Consider the following 14,980-nt stretch of genomic DNA (forward strand, 5'->3'; position numbering starts at 1 on the left):
CGAGGTGTACATCCATGTTAATGGAGTGGTCAATCAACAGAATGTGACATTTTGGGCTACTGGACATCAGTGACATTTTATGAAATGGACAATAACAGTCATAAAGTGTCTGTCTGGGCTGCCATATCAAGCCACAGATTAATTGGACCTTTCTTTTTTGACAAAACTATCAGTTCTGAATGGTACATGGGCATGTTGCAGAACTAGTTCCTCCTGCAATTTATGCCATTTGACTTCGAATGCACATGCAGTGGTCTATGCACGTAGCCTGCCCTCACTCAACCAATGTTGTTCTTGACTTTCTGCATGAAACATTTGGTGAAAGAGTACTTTCTCACTGCTTTCCTCAGTGTCCTAAGTGTGGTCAAATTTGGCCACATCAAATCCCTGGCATCAGTCCCTGCAATTTTTTCGTGTTGGGATATTTAAAATCAGAAGTCTTCCATGAGCATCAACAGAATCTAGTGGATTTCAGATCTCGTGTTGTGAAAGGGTGCAACACTATAGATGAAGGTATGTGTCACAAGAAGTGCAGAAAATGAGTGTTCATCTTGAACAGCAACAGCAGCAAAGTGGTAGTCACATTGGACATGTTGTCCATTGACATCAATTCTCCATGATAGTATTAAAATAAATATAAGAATAAATAATTAGGATTAAAGGAGCACTGAAAAGCAGAAGCACTAAGTTGGTGATAGGCACACACAAAAGAAGGAAAACTTGCTAGCTTTCAGGGTTATCCTGTGAGGAGCTGAAGTACATGCACACATTCTTTCACACACATGCATACTCACACCTATGCCTCTACGTGGTGCCAGCTAGTCAGTCGTGTGTGTGTGTGTGTGTGTGTGTGTGTGTGTGTGTGTGTGTGTGTGTGTTTGCATACTGTATGTAGCTTGTCAAAGGGTAACTCCAAAAGATAGAAAGTTTTCCTTCTTTTATGTGTGCCTATCAAGAAGAAAGGATTGGTTGGTAGGACATGTGTTGAGGCATCAAGGGATCACCAGTTTAGTATTGGAGGGTAGTGTGTAGGGTAAAAATCATAGAGGGAGACCAAGAGATGAATACACTAAGCAAATTCAGAAAGATGTAGGTTGCAGTAGGTACTGGGAGATGAAGAATCTTGCACAGGATAGAGTAGCATGGAGAGCTGCATCAAACCAGTCTCAGGACTGAAGACCACAACAACAACAACAACGACTCAATGCTTCTCTTGTAACCCGAAATTATTTACATTCTACAAGAACTTTCCTACAACATTTTAAGTATAACAGTTTCAACATCTCTTGCACATTCCTGTAGTCTCTCACAAACATAATTAAATACTCAAAATTAATTGCCTGTAAATAAGCCATATTTGTGGATTTTCTAAGAAGTGATTTGTATATTGTAGCTTTTCCACACTTACATTCCTACTCAGCAAGGGTCGATCATTTTGAGACAGAGTAATACACGGGGTGTATTAAAAAGAATCACCCAATTTCAAAAAAATCATAAATATTATGTTATTTGAGATACATGTGTGAACAACGTACTTTTGGAAAGGGCAAACTCTTGAGTTTTACATGGTTCTCGCTAGGTAGCAGCAGTATGTGCCCACTTCATTTATAGTAAAAATGGTGTTGGGACAACAGAAAGTGTTTCGTGTTCTACGTTTTGCGCAGTGCGCATCAATAATAAGTGTTCAGCGTGACTTTTGCACTAGTTGTGGTGTGGATCCTCCTACAGGACAGAGCATTAGATGATGGCATGAACTGTTCCGATAATCCTTAAATCAAAGGATTACTGAACGATGGACCAAATGATTCAGTCTTACATTACTGGCCCCCAAGGTCACCGGACCTGACTTTATATGATTATTTCTTGAGGGGGTTTATAAAAGACTCTGCTTATGTGCCTCCATTACCAACAATAAAAAATGAACTGAGATATCGCATAACAGCAACTGTGGAACCTATAGCTGAAGACATGCTCCCTGCAGTGTGGGAACAATTTGAATACGGCATTGACATATGCCGTGCATCTCAAGGGGACGTAAAGAACACCAATTGGGGGGGGGGGGGGGGGGAATTGCATTCCCACTCAAAAAAAAAAAAAAAAAACATTGTTTATGCTTATTAATTCCGGAAATATAGACTTGCCAGAGCAGATGATCCTTTTTTATACACCTTGTATTTAATGTGAAGTGTGCCATTATTTTGCAATTCTGCTTTTTTGCTATAGGTTGTATGTTTTGTGTTAGGGTTTTCCCGTTATTTCTGTATGTCTTATTTTCCTTCAGATTAGTGCACTGCTTATCATACTAATCTAAGAGTTCTAATGTCAAGTTATTGACAGGCACACACAAAATTGAAATAAGACTTGCTAGCTTTTGGAATAAATCCCTTGATGAGATATAGCATGCACATGCCGCTGCCGTCCCCCCCCCCTCCCCCACCAGTCACCCCTCTCCCCGGTGCACACCTATCCCCTTCCTGGTACCTCTCCCCTGGATGTGTCCAACCACTCTTCAACTGCCCCCCTCCCCCCCCCCCACCCCACCCCACCCCACACAACTCTCTGTGGCCCATACATTGTGCCATTTTCCATGGCTTCTTTTGATAACAAACAACAAATATTTGTGTGGTCTCTATCAAAACACTTTTGGTGAGTTTCAGCAAATATGAGCTCTTTTCAGCAGTGGTCACAACAGAATAACTTCAGTTCATGCAGTACAGAATATTCAATCAATATTTGTGATTTTATTACTATTATAATGTATCTGTCAAATTATCTTTAATTTTAACATTTACTTTTTGCTTCTAGATTATGGCTGAGGAAACAAATGTCATTCTGGAAGATGTACCAGGTGGCAAGCAGGGAGAGGAACAACCATCAGATTTAAATAATGACAATAACAATGGTGAAAATGTTGTTGCAGCAGCTCCAGTTATCCCTTTGAATCCATATGCATATCTGGAAAGAAACGAGTTTACTTCTGAAAGGTTCAAAATAGAAGTTAGAGGACTACCGAAATACTATGGAATTGGTGTAAGGTTTGATAATCTTCAAACATTTACCTGTTATTTGTGTTTGGTGTAAATTATGTTATTGGTTATAACCATTTTCTTGGTGGTATTGGTGGAAAATTATGTGTACATATTTTAAAATCTCACCAAAATGTTAACGAAAATAGAAAGTTAGATTCAGAAAGCAGTTCCTGGGCTTCAGCCACACCAAGTGGTTAATAGATCCACAAGCTTGCAGCTGAGTGCTTCTCAGTTGTTGTCAAATGGTTACTGAATGCTATGTTGTTGTTGTTGGATGGTGCTCAGTCCATTGCTGCATAAGGCAATGTCTTGACCTACATCTGTCACATCTACTTGAACCTCACAGTGTTTGTGCTCCAGTGCTGTATGCAGCTGCAAATTACTGTGTTTCCGTAATGAGATTTTCACTCTGCAGTGGAGTGTGCTCTGGTATGAAACTTCCTGGCAGATTAAAACTGTGTGCCGGACCGAGTTTTAATCTGCCAGGAAGTTTCAAACTACTGTGTTATTAGATATTTTGATCTCTAGAGCCTCTTTAATTACACTCAGAAATTGTTAGCATTTGTGATTATGAAGAAATTGTTAATGTAATTTTGTGTCCATTTTTCATTGGAATTTCAGCTACTGCTGATTTGTCTGGGTAGTGTAGTTACAGACACCTCATGTCCAGTCTGGCATAGTTCTACTATGTGCACGATCTGCCTGATGCAATTCTGTTTGCACTATCATGGTATTCCTTAAATGACAGAAATTCTGAGTCTCACATTATGGTTACTTCAACAGTAACCGTCTCTGTGACACACAACGCCTCTCGTGTAGTGACTGCAACTGGAGTTAATTGAGCTTCTCAAACCTGAGTCTCCTGTGCTAACTACTACACCACCCAGGCAAGTGACTTCGCACAACTATACGGACTACACTAACATGTCTCACTCCTCAATCCAAATTCCCATTTACGTCTCAGCCCATTTGTTATATGTCGATGCAGATGCTAATGTCAGAATCAGTTTATTCCATAGTAAATTTGTCTGAGTATTTGAATGTTGCTTTCCTAAAAAGTTATCCAAAAGATCCATAAAAAACAAGCCCTAGGTAACTAAGGGAATTAAAATCTCGTGTAAGAGGAAGATGGAAATTTACATAAAGGCCAGAGTAAGTCAGTATCTGACATTACTTGCATACTACAAAAAAATATGTAGTATTTTAAAGAAAGTCATTATATGAGACAGTGTCCAACAGCAAATAGAACAGCCAGTCAGTGTACAGGGTTTTATAACAATTAACCTAAATGACAATATTTTCACAAGCTTTTAACAATCACTTTCTAAATGTAACGGCAAATATAGGGGTAAATGGTTCAGTTGAAGAAGCAGGAGGATATATTAAAATTTCATTCCATAAAACCTTAAGCAACTAGAAGTTAGCACCAACTTCCTCCATTGAAATTAATACAATTATAAGAATTCTTTAAAAAAAAGCTCTTATGGGGTTGATGGAATTTCGAGCATACTTCTGAAAAGTTGTAACAACTTAATAAGTAATGTCCTTAGTGATTTAGTGATGTATGCAATGCAGCATTGGCACTGGGAATAGTTACAGGCAGGTTAAAATATGCAATTGTTAAACCACTTCATAAAAGAGGTGACAATATAAAAAGTAATGTAGTCATGACCAGTAACACACATTTGAAAACAGTTTACTTAGCGTATCACAGTTTGGATTCTGGAGAGTTTGCCTGACTGAGAATGCTATTTATTCACCCATCATTTAGCACAAGCCTTACATATATCACCAGTTGGTACTTTTTGTGATCTCATCAGGTTCTTCAATTGTGTAGATCATGATTCTCTCCTAGAAAAACTCAAGTTTTATGGGACTGATGGTTTTATATACGGCTGGTTTGAACCATGCTGGACAAACAGAATGCAAAAGGTTGTGCCGAACAATTCAAACAATGGTCGAAGGGTAACAAATTTTAGTCACCGGAGAGAAATCACATAGGGAGTCCCACAGGTTTCAATTTTGGATCCACGCCTATTCCTTATATATGCAGAACTGGTACTTTTTTCAGATGATACAAGTGTTGTAGCAAATCCCATTGGAGAGAAAACAACAGAAGAGATGATAAATGACTTTCTCCAAAGAATTATGAAGTAGTTCTCAGAAAATGGACTCTCCCTAAATTTTGAAAAAGCACGCTGTATTCAGTATTGTACAACAAACAGTCATACCCGCAGTTGATGTAATGCATGAACAAGGGTAAGTAAGCAGTGTTAAATGTTCCAAAATTTGGGTGCACATACTGATGAAAGCGTGAACTGGGAGAAACATGTTAAGAGCTTCTGAAACAGTTAAAGTCAGCTAATTTTTCTCCTCATACAATTGCTAAGCTTGGAAAACAATGGATTAACCTCCTGAAATATATTGCATATTTCCACTCAAATAATTTTCTGTGGTAACTAATGACTTAGAAAGAAAGTATTTATTGCACAAAAGCAATCTGTAAGAATAATATGTTGTGTTCACCCACGGCCATCATGTAGATACCTCTTTAAGGAGCTAGGCATTTTAACTGCATCATCACAATACATGTATACCATAATCAAAGTAGTCATAAATAATAACTCACAATTTGAGAACAGTGATATCCATACCTACAACACTAGAGGGACAAATGACCTTCATTATTCATTTTGAAAACTGCCAGTGGCTCAGAGAGGATTTCAGTATGCAGCAATAAAAAAATTTCATTCTTTGCCCAGTAATTTAAAATGTCTGGCAGATAGCGAAGTAAGTTTTAAATTTAATTCAAAATAATTTCTCCTGACAATTCCTACTCCATTGGTGAATTTCTGCTAAAAAACTGGTAACCATTAGAAAAAAAGTTTTTAAGCATAGTTTGGGGTTGGGTTGTTTGGAGGAAGAAACCGAACAGCAAGGTCATCGGTCTCATTGGATTAGGGAAGGAAGTCGGCCATGTCCTTTCAAAGGAACCATCCCGGCATTTGCCTCGAGCGATTTAGGATAATCACGGAAAACCTAAATCAGGATGGCCGGACGCGGGATTGAACCGTCGTCCTCCCGAATGCGAGTCCAATGTGCTATCCACTGCGCCACCTCACTCGGTTTAAGTATAGTTGCACGAGGAGGAATACAGTGATAATGTGTTCACTAGTCTTAACACTAATAACTTGTACATATCCTGTAAACTGACTCATTACACGTCATTTAGATGAAAGAATCATTCAAATGATCTGTGGAACATGTGACTAACTAAGCAACCCCCTAAACTCGAACAGCATTGCAGAGTCTCTCCAACTGTATTGGAATAGCACCTCAGCATGGAATGACACTAGGGATCGTGTATGAAACGAAAACATAGGTGCTTTAATAAAATGAAACTATATGGTTTCAGAGACCTTTTCAAGTCACATCTATGCTGTACTAATAAAACATTATGTACTGATTTATTTTGTATGTGATGTACTGATGTGTGATGTGGTGTGCCAAGGTGGCGTAGTGGTTAGCACATCTGCCTGGTGAGCAGTAGATCCCTAGCACAAAGCCCAGCCTTGGTACAAATTTTCATTGTCACTTCAATCTGCATATATGTATGTCATAGATGTGTGAGATCTGAGAAGGCCTCTGAAATCATATATTTTCATTTGATTAAAGCACCTTCACCTGGGTTTCAGGCAGTGTCTCCCATTATGTGCGATGCTGAGGTGCTATTCCAGTACAGTTGAAGAACTTCTGCAATGCTGTTCGAGTTTAGGGAGAATGCCAAGTGGGCTGGGGCATGGATGGGAATTTGGGTTGAGGAGGGAGGCATGCTAGGGTGGTAGTCCATGCAGTTGTGCCAAACTGCTCACCAGTATGTCATTGGTTAGTGCATCTGCCTAGTGAGCAGGAGACCTGGGTTCAAATCCTGTCATTGGTTCAAATTTTCATTCGTTGCTTCAGTCTGCATATATGTACATCGTAGATATTTGAAACTTGAAAAGGTTGGAATCATATAGTTTCATTTGGTCTTCTGCAGTGTGTTAGTGGAAGCTATATTTATCTTAAGTACTGGCACTTTTAGGTGCAACCATGTCCCAGGTAAAATGAGTGTTAACTAGTTGCAACTTTTCTAATTCGTGTCCCGAAGTATATGGGCTGGCACAGCTGTAATGTTGACATCTCCAGCAGTCGCTACCGTATTGAGTCGAATCTAAGCCGCACTTTTTTTCTGGTTTTTGTAATCCAAAAAACCGCCTGCGGCTTAGAATCTAGTGCAAAGTAAGTGGAAGTTCTGAAAAATGTTGGTAGGTGCCGCCACAACTAACTTCTGCCATCAAATATTTGTAGCACTACACAGGCATGCTTTGCAGGCACAAAGATAAATACTGCTGCCAAAACCTCTGCATCAGTAAATAAATTAAAAAAAAAGGTGGAAGACGAGCTTTTTTTCTCTGCCCCGATTTTCGACCACTGCATTTTCATACATTATCCAACGAAGTAAATACAAATTTCATATTGTTTATCTTCGAATGTAGCAGCATTTCAATGTACTATGAAAATCCAACTGGCAAGACTGTTTGGGATGTTTGTCACAAGACCACCTACAATACATCTTGTGGATGGTCTTGGTTTGTCAATATCGCCAACTCTAGGTTGTGAATTTTTTTCTACCTGTGAGAAGAGGTGGTAGCTAATAGGAAGTTTTATGAATTGTGAATCACATGTAGTATTCTCTTCACCATAAGAATAATACGAATATAAACATTGTGCCATGTATTCTTTCGTGTTTGCTGCTATCTCATTTAACTCCTGTCTGCCTAATAAACTACGAAACTAAAGTGAGACAACAGCAAACGTGGAAGAATATACATATCATCTCACGTTTATATTTGTATTATTCTTATACCTAATAGTGATACAGTCAGAAATGAAGCACGGCAATTGACTAGATTTTTAAATCTAAGATGACTCTAATTTCTGTGCAGAATGTAATGTACTAAAGAGGCGTCTGCAAAGATTTTCAAATGGAGAAAAATTTTCGCTAAACTCTCGTTCAGAACATCTTCTACCATACGCAGTCTATTATTTGGTTCTTGTTGATCATTATCAAAGAAAGCAGCAGTGTAAGTAACAACAAATAGGTCTCTTGCCATTGTTTTGCCAATGAGACGATTCCTCTGTGGTTTTTTTAATTATAAGCGGTGGTAGCGCGCTCAAAAGCAAGCCATGCCGCGAGTGGCGACAGGCCGTAAACACTCATTATCAGAATGCGACAAACAATGCATCACACAGTACAGTAATGCATTTTCAGCTTAGAGTGACGTAAACACCTATAACAAAGAGAACGGCTCTTATCAGATCAAAGAAAAGTAAGCAATCAATTCAAACCAGACGAAGCACGGGAAAAAGGAAGGACACCCGTATAAATACGGACGGAGTGCCTGACGCATAGCAATGGCTACCTGGCAAAGCTTAACTGCTAAGCTTACGACTCGAACCAAACTACTGTAGCTGTATCATCATTCATTCGACCTAAATTGTGTCTCATATTACAATGGACCAACTTTGTTTCGATTTGGAGGTGCGGCCTAAAACTTTCCTCTCCCCTTGAATTTTGAGTCTCAAATTTCAGGTGCGGCTTAGATTTGGGAAAATGTTTTTTCCTTGGTTTCGAGTCTCAATTTTCAGGTGCAACTTAGATTCGAGTGCAGCTTAGCTTCGACTAAATACGGTATCTCTGACAGTGACTTCCACAACAATGTACTTGCACTTCTAACAGTGCCAGCTCCTGAAAATGACTAGCACAGCCTTTCACTACTGTGTGACAAGGAATGGCTTCTGTAGCAGTGGTTACATAATCCTTTTGCCTCAAGATACTTTCTGATTATTGATGCCAAAATTCTTGTTTTCTAAATTAAATTTATACATTTTGTGATTTGTGAAAACATCAAAATTTAGTATGATAATTTTTTGTGCATTTTTAACTTTACTGATTTACCAGTTTTTAATAAAGAATGGTTTTGCATTTATTAAGCATGTATAAGATTTGAATTTTGTAACTGCCCCTCAATTTTTTCACGAATGAGGTGTTTCTTGTTGATTCGAGTAATTCTCCTCATTGCTTACGCGTTTCATTTCAGATGAATTTAGTCATCCACCTTTGTACCTTTTGATCTGTGCTGCTCAATATTTTATTGTAGTAGTAGTAGTAGTAGTAGTAGTAGTAGTAGTAGTAGGCTTCTAAGGGACTCGAAGCTCTTGTGCCAATCTCACATGATTTCTCTAGGTGCTCCTGTCTTGTGCTGCCTCTTGCCAGTTATTTATTCCCTATCTTTCACATATGCAATCAATTTCATTGTGCCAAGTACTCCTGAGTCTTCCCCTTGGTCTTTTGCCATATGGCTTCTCTCTGAATATTCTTAACACAATTTGGTCTTCTTTCAATCTCATCAGATGTCCAGCCCATTGTAGTCTTCTAGCATTTATTATGTTTACTATCGTTGGTTGTTGTGATAGTTCGTAGATTTCTATGTTATGTCTTCTCTTCCAGCATTGTGATTCATTGTCAAAATATGGACCAAAGATTTTTCTATAAACTTTATTCTCAAACATTTGTAAATGGTGGTTGTTGTGGATTGGCAGGAGCCAACCCACGGAGTTTGGAGGAAGCCGAAAGGCACACGTTTAAGCTCACGCCGGCTGGTGTGAGGTCTGGAACAGGACAAGGAATTTATAACTTAGAAAAACGGACGCAGATGGTGGAATACTTAACTTTAATCCATAAATGGCAAACATCGCTCTTGACGGTACATGTTTTACAGCATCAATAGTAACTGGTAATGGCGCCTTGCTAGGTCGTAGCAAATGACGTAGCTGAAGGCTATGCTAACTATCGTCTCGGCAAATGAGAGCGTAATTTGTCAGTGAACCATCACTAGCAAAGTCGGCTGTACAACTGGGGCGAGTGCTAGGAAGTGTCTCTAGACCTGCCGTGTGGTGGCGCTCGGTCTGCAATCACTGATAGTGGCGACACGCGGGTCCGACGTATACTAACGGACCGCGGCCGATTTAAAGGCTACCACCTAGCAAGTGTGGTGTCTGGCGGTGACACCACATTCCTCCCCCGCAAATTGGCGTACGGTTGTGTTATAAGGCTTCCGCCCGCCGTGGGGAGGACCGCATGTTGACGTATGCGACGAGGTGGGGAGCCTAACAACAGGCGAGGCTGTGCCACCCGCACCCTGCCATTTGGTCCGAGGGGAGCTAGGAAACGCCTGAAAACCTGCTCCAGGGTGCACGCCAACATGCGGTGTATGCGCCCACAGAGAGACAGGAGGGGCCGAAGGGTCGACCTCCATCGGGCCGGGGCACCCGATGGGCGAAGACGACATATGGTCCGGAGCGGGCAAGAGTTCCATGTCGGAGGACAACTGGTCACGGGAAGCGATCGGCGGCGCGTGACCCAGTCAGGCGCCCGGCGGTTGCAGCGACGCGTCCACTGCGGGCGTCGCCGGCGGGAGAACAGGCGGCGGCGGCGCTGCGCCGCCATGGGGCAAAATGGAAGGCAGCGTCGGTAACACCTGGGGCTGAGGTGAGCCAGTAGATGGGTCCCCAGGGCGCTGGCCGGACGGCCCCGTCACTGAAAGCAGACGGGGAGCGGCAGAACCCGTGCGACGACAGAGGCGCAGCTAATTGATGCCGGCGCACCTCACCAGAGGCCCCCAAAACCAGATACAGAGCACGTCCGAGGCAGCGAAGAATGCGCCCTTCAAGCCTACGCCGTGAACCTTGGTAGTGACAATAGTAGACAACGTCGCCTGGAGCAAAAGCAGGTGTCTGCCGCTGCACAGGAACCTGATGCGGCGGATGTAGCAAAGACATCAAGGTGTGAAGAGGACGACCGTGGAGCAACTCAGCCGGCGAGCGACCATCTCGGGGCTGAGAGCGATACGAGGACAAAAAGAGCAATAACGCGTCCTCCCGAGAATGCGACTCTTAACTGCAACAGCTGTGACTTGTAAGTCCTGACCAATCGTTCAGCAGCACCGTTTGACTGTGGCGAAAACGGCGCGGACGTCAGATGTTGAATACCAGTGGCCTAGCAGAATGACTGAAATTCTGCGGGCCTGAATTGTGGGCCATTGTCGGAAACAATAGTCTGCGGAAGACCTTCAATGCAAAAGATAGCAGATAATGCTTGGATGGTGGCAGATGACGTCGTGGAAGACATCCGGACAACAAAAGGAAAATTACTGATTGAATCTACCACAACCAACCATCGAGCATTCCAGAATGGACCAGCAAAATCGATGTGTGAGCGTTGCCAAGGGGAAGTGGCTTTTGGCCATGCAAAGAATTTCCGCGGTGGTGGGGATTGTTGTTCGGCACATGCCATGCAAGAAGAGCACATATTCGTAATCGCAGCATCAACTCCGAACCAAGTACATTGTTGACGAGCAAGTTGTTTCGTTCGCACTATACCCCAATGTCCTTGGTGGAGAAGCCATAAGACAGAGGACTGTAACGAACGTGGGACCACGACCCTGGACTGATCAGTATCAGAATGCAACAGCAAAACACCACGTCGTACAAAAAGTCTCTCCTTGTTAGCAAAAAATTGGCGAACCAACAGATCCTCGATCCGTGACTTTGACAAGGGCCATTGCGTGGCAACAAAACGCAGAACAGTAGCAAGGACAGGGTCAGTAGCTGTGGCTGTAGCTACACAACGAAATTCAATCGGAAACGATTCGACCACGTCATCGGTTTCCGCATCAATGAACATGCAAGGAAGTTCGGAAGAATCGAATGCTCTATCCTCAGCAACAGGCAAACGGAACAACGCATCGGCGTTTCCGTGCTTAGCAGTGGACCGATACAAGATATCGTAGCGGTACTGCGAGAGGAAAATAGACCAGCGAATGAATTTCTGCTCCGTACGTGGAGGTACAGGCTTGTTCGGATGAAAAAGCAATGTCAAAGGTTTGTGGTCTGTGATGATGGTAAAGTGACGACCATACAAGAAATCATGAAACTTAGTAACACCAAATACGAGAGCTAATGCTTCTTTCTCGATCTGTGAATAATTTCTTTGCGCAGACAAGAGCAATTTGGACGCAAAAGCAATAGGGCGATCGTGCGATCCATCTGTGTGCACAAGCACAGCACCAATCCCGAAATCCGATGCATCCACCATCACCAAAAGGGGCTTCTGGGGATCGAATGGTGTAAGGCAAGTATTGGAAAGCAACGCCGATTTCAACTGGCGAAAGGCGCGCTCGCATTCCATCGTCCAGACGAACGGAACACCTTTACGGCGTAAGCGATGAAGCGGAGCTGAAATGGAAGAGGCGTGCGGCACATATTTGTTATAATAATTAATTTTTCCCAGGACACTCTGTAGCTGCTTCAAATTCTGCGGTGAAGGCAAGTCTTGTATGGCATGGAGGTGCTCGGGACTAGGATGTATGCCTTGGGCATTGAGTACATGTCCCAGGTAGGGTAAGTCACGAGCAAAAAACACACATTTGTCCTTCCGCAAGTGAAGACCATTTTGTCGCAAGACCTGAAATAATGTTCTGAGATTGGCTAAATGTTCTTCTTCCGTCTTTCCGGAGATCACTATATCGTCCAGATAGTTTGCTGCAGTAGGGACTGACGCACAAACAGTTTGCAGATATTGCTGAAACAATGCAGGGGCGGATGCATACCCGAACGGCAGTTGGTGGAATCGATGCAAACCAAGATGCGTGTTAACCACCAAAACGCGCTGGGATTCTTTGTCCATCGGTATGTGCAAGTACGCATCTGCTAGGTCCAACTTCGAAAAATATTGACCCGGGCACAGTTTGTCAAAAAGATCTTCCGGGCGGGGTAAAGGAAAAGTCGCAGTCACTAGTTGTGGATTCACTGTTGCCTTGAAGTCCACACAAAGTCTCAATTTTCCGGAAGGCGTTGGCAAAATTACTAAGGGTGATGCCCAGAGAGAAGCCTGCACATGTTCAATCACACCTTGTGATTCCAAATCGTTTAATGTTCTTGCGACCTCATCACGCAATGCGGGGGAACATTGCGCACTCTGAAAAATTTCGGTTGCGCACTTACTTTCAGTTCCAAATGTGCTTTATAGTTCTTAGCGCAACCAAGGCCTGGTGCAAAAATGCCTGCAAACTCTTCACATAGACAAGAAACACTGTCTGAAGGCACAGTCTGGTTCACTGATAGGACCTGATTTACTATACACAAGTTAAACAACTGAAATAAATCGAAACCAAACAAGTTCACTGCAGAAGAAGAACGAAGGATGTACAATGACACAAGTTTTGTTTATACCTTGTATGTTGCAAGAATGCTGCACTGTCCTAACACAGGGATTGCTTGTCCTGAATAGCTATTTAATTTAACATTTGCGGCACGCAACGGAGGTGTGCCCAGCTGTTTGTACGTGTCTTGATTGATCAGTGAAACTGCAGCTCCGGTATCGAGCTGGAATGGTATCCCTTTGCCGTTAATGTCCAAGTCGACAAAAAGTTTATTGTCCTACTGACGACAAGAGCGAGTGTCTCGTGCAACGTGAACTGGCACTGGTACAAAATCACTTGCGACTTGACGGGATTTCCGGCGATGTCGACGCACACTATTTGTGGGACAAACACAGTCACTGTTAGAGAGAGTGGCACTGGGCGGATTGGAATGAACTACATGAATTTCCATGGGCGAAGGTTCACGAGCCTGAGTATTCTTGGTTCAATTCTGATTCCGGCGCGAAGCAAAGGGCCTGGAATGGTTGTGAGTGACCGATCTGAGCTTTTTCTGGCAAACACTCTGAACATGTCCCATTTTATTACAGAAAAAGCAAATAGCCTGGCCTGACGGGCAATTCTCACGCGAATGTCTAGTAGCACACCGCGGGCATGATTTTAGCACTGCATTTGCTTGCCTGCGCGGCACACGTGGCTGAGAGCCTGGTGTCAGCTGCGTGGACGGGCGTGAGGGCTGTTTACTGTTCCGTGCAGCGCGCCAGGCGGGCCGGTTAATGTGACACACAGCTGGTGAAGTTTCAAATGATTCCTGAGCAAAGTCAAGTGTGTCCTGCCGATCCAATACGTCCATCACTTGTTGAAGGGAGGGATTGACTAGTTTCAAAATCTGTTCCCTTATACGAAAATCAGAAACGTTCTGTGCAATTGCATCATGGACCATAGTATCGGAATAAGGGAGTCCACATTGTCACTCAAAAGCACAATCCCTAGTAAGGCCTTGCAAGGTTGCAACCCACTCCCAATTAGTTTGACCGGCCGTACGTTTTGTACGAAAGAAGGTATACCTTTTTGCAACTACATTGACTGATTCTTTGAAATATACATCTAATGCAGACAAAATTTCGTCGTAGGACAGAGTTGCTACATCGCGTTGGGGAAGTAATTTGACTATCACACGGTATGTGTGCACCCCGACGGATGCTAACAAAAAAGGCTGCCGCCCGTTACCTTGAATTCTGTAGGCGGCGAGATGGAATCCAAATTGGCGTGACCACTCCGTCCAGCTTTCCAGTGCAGCATCAAAAGGACAAAAAGTTGGTGCAACAGCGTGTTGTGGCTGCGGTAGCGGTGGAGCGGTGGCTGCCGCATCGTTTGGCATCGCATGTTGACCCTGGACGAGCTGTCCAAGGCCATCCAGTAAGGCCTGCGTCTGCTGATTCTTTAAGCGATAAAATTCGGACAGTACATCTGGAGATTGTGGCGAAGCCATTACATAAGTAAATCAGGGCAATATAGTTAAGAACGCAGAAAACCTCGTCGCCAAAATGTTGTGGATTGGCAGGAGCCAACCCACGGAGTTTGGAGGAAGCCGAAAGGCACGTGTTTAAGTTCATGCAGGCTGGCATGAGGTCTGGAACAGGACAAGGAATTTATAACTTAGAAAAACGGACGCAGATGGTGGAATAC

The 14,980-nt window shown here is 42.8% G+C and overlaps 1 protein-coding gene across 3 annotated transcripts in view; it reads left to right on the forward strand.

The window, feature by feature from the left end:
- The window catches only part of LOC126201052 (tRNA (uracil-5-)-methyltransferase homolog A-like), a 102,119-nt gene that overhangs the window by 19,129 nt on the left and 68,010 nt on the right, over positions 1–14,980 (forward strand). For all 3 annotated transcript variants that reach the window (XM_049936757.1, XM_049936758.1, XM_049936759.1), the window contains one exon: positions 2,806–3,030. In XM_049936757.1, the coding sequence (XP_049792714.1) occupies positions 2,809–3,030 (222 nt within the window). In that variant the 5' untranslated portion in view covers positions 2,806–2,808. The remainder of the gene's footprint in view (positions 1–2,805; positions 3,031–14,980) is intronic.

This window comes from Schistocerca nitens, chromosome 1 (genome assembly GCF_023898315.1).
Source record: "Schistocerca nitens isolate TAMUIC-IGC-003100 chromosome 1, iqSchNite1.1, whole genome shotgun sequence".
NCBI classification, from domain to species: domain Eukaryota; kingdom Metazoa; phylum Arthropoda; class Insecta; order Orthoptera; family Acrididae; genus Schistocerca; species Schistocerca nitens.